General features: G+C 43.2%; 1 protein-coding gene across 2 annotated transcripts; it reads left to right on the top strand.

Annotated features, from left to right (window-relative positions):
- The first annotated feature begins 2,314 nt into the window (after positions 1-2,314).
- il17a/f2 (interleukin 17a/f2) lies at positions 2,315-6,203 on the top strand. Of its 2 annotated transcripts, XM_028013829.1 has the most exons (3): positions 2,315-3,962; positions 5,104-5,237; positions 5,305-6,203. In XM_028013829.1, exons 1-3 carry the CDS (start codon positions 3,927-3,929, stop codon positions 5,537-5,539), a joined length of 405 nt encoding a protein of 134 aa, XP_027869630.1. In that variant the 5' UTR covers positions 2,315-3,926; the 3' UTR covers positions 5,540-6,203. The 2 variants fall into 2 exon arrangements, with proteins under 2 accessions (XP_027869630.1, XP_027869629.1); XM_028013828.1 differs by lacking the exon at positions 2,315-3,962 and having other exon boundaries at positions 5,018-5,237.
- Positions 6,204-9,295: the final 3,092 nt, after the last annotated feature.

Here is a 9,295-nt window from a genome sequence, read left to right as displayed (position 1 = left end):
TAATGAACTTTAATTTCTGAATTAAATGAAAAACAAATGAAACCTTATAACCGTCAAACTCAGTAAATGTTGCTGTAATAATTATTAATGTTTGTGTTCATTTCCTTGGAGCCGTTTTGGGTCAGACTGTGGAGTTCAGACTTCATCGCTCCTGAAGATGATTAAAGGTTCTCAGAATGACATTTGTCTTCCCCCAACAGAACCAGAACCTCTGGTTTGGACCCGTCTGACAGAACATCCACCTGCAGTTCCGCTCTCCGCCTGGAGAGGCCAGCGTTCCTTCAGTTTGTGGTTCTGACCAGCCTGGACCCGAAGCAGAACTCTCTCTGCTCTCTCAACCTTTATTCCTGTAATTATGATGATTTTCTGCTCCGATGAAAACGTCTCAGAGTTTCATCATCGACTTACAGCAGAAAAGTTTCACTGGTTTTTATATAAATATGAAGGGACGACGGAGCCTGGTGCCGGAAGCCCGTTGAAATGATGCTTACATCGTTTAAACTGCGTGATTGTGAATAAAAATACCAGTAGGTATTTGGTTCCATATAACACAGTAGGAGTGGAACCAGTAAAACTTTAATGGATGCAAAAGCAAGAACCAACTGGATGACTTTGTGTTTCTGTGTTTGATATGATGTGAAGCACTTTGCTGCTGAAATGTGCTATACAAATAACATTTGATTGATTTGATGTAAAATAAGTTATTTGGCTCATAAAGATCCAACAGAACCATGTGGAAAACTTCACTGTGGTTCTGGAAACCTGTTTGGACCATGAAGGTTCTGACTCAACGTTCTGTCACATTGAATGAACCTCAGATCTACTGGATGTTTCTGTCCAACAGAACCAAGCGGTCCAACAGAACCAAACGACCCAGGAGCTGTGAGTGCTGCAGGTTACTGTCTCCTTGTTGTTCCTCACATAAAAACTTTTTTAAAAATTTGATAATCAATTGAACTTAATTCTCTGATCGATCATTATCAGCTGATCGATCGATTTGTGTGGTTGAACTGAAATTGTGTTTTTCTAAAATCTGGAGACATTCGTTGTGAATCGGCGCTTTAGAAGTAAAAAGTTTGTCTCTGACTGGATTCATCGTGGTGAAGGTTTTGGGTTTTAACCGGTCACAATGTTCCGGATCTTCTCTGGTTTTACCAAGCAGGTTCAGTTCCTGATGACCTTGCAGGATGAGGCGTCTCATGCAGCATCTTTCCAGGTTCTGCTGGGTCCTGTTGCGTAGGCGGCGTTAGCGGGACGGCCCCGGCCCTCCGATTGGCTGTCAGTGGTCATCGGCGACATGAGCAGCAGTTGCTGCTTGCTGCTGAAGCAGCATCTGCTCGGCTCTCCAGGAGGAGCGCTGACGAATGGCCGCCGCCGCTGGATGCCGTTTCCCAGGCGACGGTGAAGTACGCTGACAGCAGTTCCTGTAAACCTGATGATTTATCAGATAATTCCTCCTCGTGCATTAAAGCAGGTCAGAGAAAAGATGCTGAGATCATCTGTGCTCCGACCTCAGAGCGACCACATCCAAGCTGTGACATCACAGCGGGGGGCGGGGCCACAGCAGTCACCCCAGTTCAGACTCCCACAGGCAGGTGGAGATAAGATCAGATGAACTTTCCTGATCTCAGTCAGACAGACCAAAGCGCTGCGGCAGCAGAGCAACCAGCAGATGTGTAGTACCGATAAGAAAGTCAGCATGAAGCAGAAACGAGCCGAGGGGCTGACAGGAAGCGCCGCGCAGCGCAACGCAGCAACATGTCTGCCGAGAGCAACACAAACTACTGCAGCAACTGCTCAGTCTGGACTGAAAAAGTTGCTTCACTTGTAAATAAAATGTTCAGCTGCTCCAGTCACACATGGGAACAATAAACCATCTATCTATCTAGATCTATGTAGATCTATCTAGATCAGGGGTCTCAAACTCCAGGCCTCCAGTCGCTGTCCTGCAGGTTTTAGATGAGCCACAGCTACAAAACCCTGGAATGAAACGGCTTCATCGCCTCCTGGTGTAGATCAGGTTCTCCAGAACCTTAATGACCCGATTATTCTGTTCAGCTGCTGCAGCAGAAGCTCATCTAAACGCTGCTGGACAGCGGGCCACCAGGACTGGAGTTTGACACCCCTGATCTAGATCTATGTAGATCTATGTAGATCTATCAAACCGTTCCACAGACACAGCTTTAATCAAGATGGTAACTTTAGACAATGATCACGATCCAGATGTAACTGCGTTCACACTGCAGGACTTCAAGTTCAGGTTTGGCTGAAATCTGATTTCAGTTTAAATCTGTTTAATTAATTTTATTAATTAAACGCGACCAAAGAAGAAGAACGTAGTCGCCGCCCTGCAGCGCTCTGTTGGAGGCGGTAAAGATGGCCGCCGCCCTGCAGCGCTCTGTTGGAAGCGGTAAAGATGTTGCTTTGAAAAGTATCTGATTTATTTCCACAGGTGGAAGTGGAACCGGTGGGATCTTGTTTTGGGCTCCTAGAGGAAAAGCCGGATCTCGTTTGGCTGCTGCTGCGTTCGACACTTTGACCTTTGGGAAGGAAGCTGACCCGTCTAAACTGGAACCCCGACTGTCAGCGGTTGTCTGATCTTTTCCTGCTCCTGCAGATTTATCAGCTTCAGAAACTAACAACTTTTCCGAAAAGCTTTTACTTTGAAAATCACAAACTGCGTCTTAAAAACAGGCATGAGGAGAAGCTCCAAAACATCTGTCCATGTTTTCTGTCTCCAGGCGTCTCGGTCCAGTCCAGGGAAAAGTCCAGGTCCAAGACCCGCTGTTCTGTCAGATCGTCATGCGCTTAGCACGAACTGACGGCTGTATCTGTCAGACGAGTACACTCTGTCATCACCATATGATTTTATTTAATCAGCAACACAGAATCATGACAAAGAACATCAGATACTTTATTAACAGTATTAACATCCTGACTCGGCGGTTAACTAGTCAGAGCGTCATCAAGCAGCAGGGAGGCCAGTTTTACACGGCGTGTTGTAGCTGCAGCTAGTCTCAGCTTTAAATAGACTTTTAAACCACAACAATACATGTACAGCATATCTGTCCACTTATCACTGAAAACAGTTTATTAACTTATTTTCATCATAATTTGTAGCGTCGGCTTCTCCTGATCTGCTGGTTTCCTCCATCTTGGTCCAACGTCTCCGCTCTGGTCTCATCGGCTCTCCATCCAGATGTGGCTCTACCAACCTCAGGCCGGCGGCCATCTTGTTTCTAGAGAGGAGAGGCGTTCTGTGTGATGACCTTTAACCTTTAACTTGATATCTTGAAGTTTGTGCTGAGCAGCAGCATTAACAGCAGGAGATCCTCCTCAGATATTTAGAGCTTAATAATATTTTTATTCCGTTTCTGCTGAGAGCCGGCAGTTCTGATCGGTTCTGATCGGTTCTGATTGGTTCTGATCGGTGCTGCTGGGGTGAAACCAGGACAAATGAGCGAGACGATCCTCGGCTTCTGGAGTCTGCAGCATCAGCATCATGCTGAGTTTCACAGAGTCAGAGATCAGAGGCTTCAGGATCTGGGTCATGGATCCAGAGGATCAGAACCGGCAGAGATCCAAGCCTCCATCAGCGCCGGGGGAGCAGGCTCTGATGGATGGTTGGATGCATTATGGATGGATGCTGGATGTTGGGTGACAGTTGGATGTTGTGCTCTGCAGTGACTCAGCCTCAGTCTGTAGGAGTTTCTCTGTTTTTGGGTTTTTCGCACAGATAGATGCTAATCAGCAGACAGGAAGTTGATCAGCTTTAATCACCGGAGCGTGCTCAGAGCTGATGGACGCTCTGATAGGAGGAATCTCCCCGATCGGTTATCTGATCCCAGATCAGATCTGATGGTCATAAATAAGCTGATCTGACAGCAGAAGAATCAGAAGCCGGACCAGAACCCAGAGGAGCCGACATGCTGCTGCTTCGCCGCGCCGCCGACACGCTGCTGGTGAGAATCATGGCTGCCGAACTCTGACTGCTGCTGCACTGACGGGTTCTGTCAGGGAGGGAGCCCAAACCCGGTTCTGGTTCTGAAAGAAACCTGTAACTGGAAAATAGCTGCTGTGTTTAGAGCTCAGGATGACGCTAAGATTAAGATTCATAAGACAGAAAGTACCAGAACCGGGTCAGGAACCAACTGGGCTTTAGGAAGGGCAGTAGCCCAGGGCCGCCACGCTTTGGGCGGCGCAAACATCGAACTTTATATAAAGCTAACAGGGCAACAGCAGGTGAGTCAAATTCATATTTAGGGATTTTTAATGAACATACAAAATCCTAAAGTATTTGAAAATGACCAGGCGTCAAACGAGGCTAATAGCAGATCAGGGAGTTTACACGTTAAAGCTAAATGTTATAACTAAATATGAAAGCTACGTTTCAAAGCTCAGGCCCCAGCAGGGCTCCGGCCCCCGGGCCCCGTCCTTCTGGGTCCGGCTCTGGTCAGGAATGTTGGGAAAACCAAAGAAACTCTGACTGGACAGCAACCGATCATATGAGGTCAAACAGGCGAGGAAAAAATCTCTAAATATAAAAACATGTAACTATCTACAGTAAACATCTAAAACGAACCATAAACAAATAAATATGAGATAAAAATATTTATGCTGAAATTATAGATTATATTTTTGGATTAACTAGTCATTAAGTGATCAGATTAAATGGCTTATTGCTGAATTTGAAAACAATAACTGATTTGTTTAGTAATTAAATGATTGGTTTATTTCAATCAGAACTCAGTAGATCAATAGATTTATGGATTTCACTTCATCCATGAATCTCTGGGTTTTTGTTCTGCGGTTCTGAAACAGATTTTATTTTTTATTAAATTATTGTCCCAGTTGAACCTCAGGGTGTACTTACTTTCTGCCAGGAAGGTCATGATGCAGCAGCAGCTGTGGAGGCGAGCAGGCAGAGAGCGTCACGTTATTCAGTCCGACCCGGTTGGACCCGGTCCGATTCGGTTGGTCTGCTGATATTTGTGTTTGATTGGAAACTGTAAAAATAATCAGAGTTTGGAGATGAATACCTTTAATACCGTCCAGGTCCAGGTTCTGGTTCTGGCCCAGCTGACCCTGCTGTGTGCTCCTCAGGTCCTGTGCAGTGCATTGTGGGTAATCTCCGGGCAGCCGGCCTGTGACTCCATGCTGGTTTTCTCCTCTGACGTTTCTCCGGCTGAAGGAAACGGGAACGTCCACCAGCGCTCGCTGTCGCCGTGGAGCTGGAGGTGGGTCCAGCAGAACCTCTGGTTCTGGTCCCGGTTCTGGTTCTGACTCTGCCCTCTGCCCCTGCAGGTCCAGCACGGCGAAGAACCGGATCCCGTCCACCATCTGGGAGGCCAGCTGCAGCACCAAGTTCTGCTCCGAACCCAAACCGGGTCAGCAGGGAGAACACGACTGGAACTCCGTCCCGATCCACCAGGACGTTCTGGTTCTGACCCGGATGGAGGGCAGCCGCTGCTACAACGCCTCCTACCTCTCAGTGGCAGTGGGCTGCACCTGCGTCCGGGCCAGCACCGAGCAGAACTAGAGACCGGAACCAGAACCAGAACCGGACCCGGAACCAGCATCAGAGCCGAGCTGAACTAGAGACCAGGACCAGAAATCTATGGTCCAGTAGTTTGATGGAAACGGTTCTGGATCCAGTTTGATGTTCTGGTTCGACCCGGTTCCTCTGAGGTCCGGTCCTCCTGGTTCTGATCCGTTCTGTTCAGAACTCTGACTGCTCCTCTTCCTCCTCAGAGCTCTGCGTTTCCATAGAAACCGATATTTTCTGGTTCTGAACAAATTTATGAACACGGACTCGGACAGAACCGCTGTCTTCCAGCCCGGTTCTGAACCTGAAATGTTTTTTGTTTATTTATTAAACCAGAAAAATGTTTATGATTCGTGTGAAGAGCAGCAGATATTTCCATTCCTGGCTGAACTCGGGTTCTGTTTGTGGTTCTGATTCTGAAATGTTCTGTTTATTTACATATTCATATTTATTAAACTGACTAAACTTTCCTTTTGACTCTTTCTGTACAGAAATGTTGGAAAATATAAAGATTCTGAATCTTTGGGTTCTAATCTGGTCCTGGTTCTGGTTCAGCTGAAGTTCTGTTCAAATGTGGACTGTTTTTTAATTCTTTAATTTCATATAAATAAACTGGAACTGAAGAAATGTGAATAAATAAAATCCATCCAGTTCTGTTTGTTAGTGTCAGGTTCTGATCCGGTTCTGGTTCTGAACCCAAACCTTTGGGTTTATCGGTTAATTTAAGGTTTTCATTTTCTCTGATATCTTCTGGTTTTACCGACTGGCTGTTGACTGAATTATTATATTTGTTTCCCGCCAGTTCTGCTCTGATTAAAATGTAATTACAGCAGAACTTTACTAGACAGTAACACCGAACCATCAGCAGGGGGCAGCAAATCACGCGAGGCTTCAAGCAGCTTCCTTTAAACAGACGATCGGTTTTCCAGCAGCTTCGCTGCTTTAGTTCAGACTTTAAAGGAAAAATCTAGAAAACTGGAGAGAAAATGGAGATCTACGCGTCTAGAGGAATTCTTCGTAACCTGGAAAACACTCTGCAGCTGTAAACAAACCTCTAGCCAAGCAGAATATTTTTCATTGATACATAAATTATTAATCTCCTGAGAGACATGCAGGGGCTCAAAGATGCTGTAAAATACAATAAAAACAGCATCAATCTAAGTAAACAGGAGTTATGTGAAAACATTGCAAAGCATTACAGCAGAACTATACAAGGTGGTTTGTTTTATCAAAGTACGGCCGCCAGGGGGCGCTGTGAGGGCCTCAGAAAGTTGGCAGGAAATGAGAGATAAAGAAAAGTCAATGAATTTTCAATCTTAAACATTTTTCTGTTTTTCAATCACTTTAAAAATAAAATCTAATTTAAAATCAATGATTTATGTAACAGTTATGGGCTAGGCAGCTAACTGCGGCTACATAAGCAGCATCGGAAGAGTGGCCTTTTAAGGAGCCTGAGGTGTGAAAAAACAGAGGAGGCAGTGCTTTTAGTTTTGGTGAATATATATTAAGTGATTTGAATAAAAAAACATACAATTACAATAACACAATGAGACACATGAGAATTGACTCAGAATAAATTGATTGTCCAAATCATAAAGTCCATAGTCCATTTCTAGCTCGCCATCTTTTGATCCAGATGAGGATCTGATCCGACAGGTGGAAAAAAAAAACCCGACCTAAAAGGTCAGAAAACCCATTAAGTGTTTTATCAGAAACAAATATAATACAAAGGAAATAATTATTAAATTTAAACATCTAGTTTATGCATACTAAATGCAAATGCAATAATTAGATTCCTAATAATTAAACAGACATTTCAATCAGGTTAAACTAACCATAATTTAAATAAAACAAAACTATCATATTTCAACTAATCAATTTAAACTTAAAGTACTAAAGTTAAAGTGCACTTCCAAAATATCAATCAAGAAAAATAAAATAAATTAATTGTCAAATACTCAAGCAGAGTGAGGGAAGAAAAATAAATAAATAAATAAATAAATAAATATACTGCGCAATATCAATTTAAGTGTAGCTACATTCTGTTCTGATCAATTTTAGTTTAAACTTCAGTGCCTCGGCATCAATGTAAAGGTGTCAGAATACGCACAAACTTCAGCAACAAGTTACCTTTTTGAAGAGAGTGGGGCGTACTTAGCCACAATCAGCACTAACAGAATCCTGGTGACGGTCCAGGTAAACAATGCCAGTGATTCTAATAAAACAACGCTCCAATGAGCAATTGAGCAGAAGTACCACATAGAACAAATAACACTGTTAACAAATAACAAACTCACCCAGCAATCAAATCAATATGTTCAAAGATTTTTTTGAGGAATTCCTAAGGAAGACGCCAACAGCAAGCCACAATCATAGTGGAACAGGTGAGGATCTTTTACTGCGCACTGGAGGCGTGGCTTTAAATAAGTTAGCAGCGTTCGGGCAACACAGGAAGTGGGCCCGCAAAAATAAAAGTCGTTTGCTAATTGTGGGTTACATTTACATATTATTTCTCCTCATTTCCAAATGGCTGCCAGTCATGCTATGCTAGCCTTGGTCCTCAAGCTAGCATAGCATAGCGAGACCAAACTGGAAAAACTTTCTGATAAAAAAAAAGACCAAATGAGCCTCTGGTGTTATGGATTAACTGGTGGCTAAATTAACTGGTTGAAACCTTTGCACACCGCAGATGTTTCTAAATAGTAGGTGGCTGCGTCAATGCCTGTTGAAAAATTCTAACTATGTGACAAAACTGTTCGCAAAACTTTACTATGAATTATATTTGATGCATATACATTTAATGTTACATGTGAAAAATAATTTTTCAAAACAAGTTTCTACAGAGCAGCGTTCAGTTCGCTTCAAAAACACCGCATTGGAGCAAAACCAGATCAACGAGTGACGCGACAATCCCATTCACATTCAGGTTCACCAGAATAAATTAATTTCATCTCATGAACAGACACAATGTAAACCTGAGTGGAAGGTTTCTGCTTTTTATAACCAGCACTGATCAGAAAAACATTGGAATTGACTCTCAACTTGGTAATTTAGCGATATTCTTCCAGTTAGTTTGCCTGACAAACCTGTTAAACAATATTAACTCCAAAACGTTGGCAGCAAGTGAATATTACTTTTGTAGACAATAAAATAAGCTGGTCCAACAAGTGAATCAGACGACGGCGCTGATATCGTACCAGCGGTCGCCGAGTTCCGAGAGCGCCATTGTAACCACTAAACTGTAATGGCCGACGGAAGTCCAACCATCCAACCTGTTATTGATTCTGATCTAACGGAAACCCCACGCTTTAGGAAGCAAACCTGGATTAACTGGTGACGCTTTCAGAATCTCAGTTTGAGGGAAGATTTTAACCCGTTTCTGATGTAAAACTATATAAGGATAGTTTTCTCAGCGTTGTCTCTTATGGTTGAGTATTAGGGTCATTTAATGAAAAGAATAAAGACTTTTAGTTAAATTACCAGGGAAAAATAGCAACAATAAGGAATAAATGACACTGCCACGTAGATCTGCGGTAGCCATGTCTTCTGTAAATGAAGGGAATAACCCTTAACATGTTACAAAAACAATGTTTAAAACATTTCACTAGGGACATGTGAAAACCAACACAGCCAGTCGAACTTTTTAAACATTTTATTTTTAATTCTACGGCTCTTCAACATTTACGTCGGTTTTCAGGGATTAATCTTTGCTTTGAGATCTGTTTATGGCATCTTGAGATCTATTTCGAT

This window comes from Xiphophorus couchianus, chromosome 4 (assembly GCF_001444195.1).
Source record: "Xiphophorus couchianus chromosome 4, X_couchianus-1.0, whole genome shotgun sequence".
NCBI lineage: Eukaryota > Metazoa > Chordata > Actinopteri > Cyprinodontiformes > Poeciliidae > Xiphophorus > Xiphophorus couchianus.
Note: the sequence above shows the minus strand (reverse complement) of the source record. Positions and strands in the feature narration are given on the sequence as shown.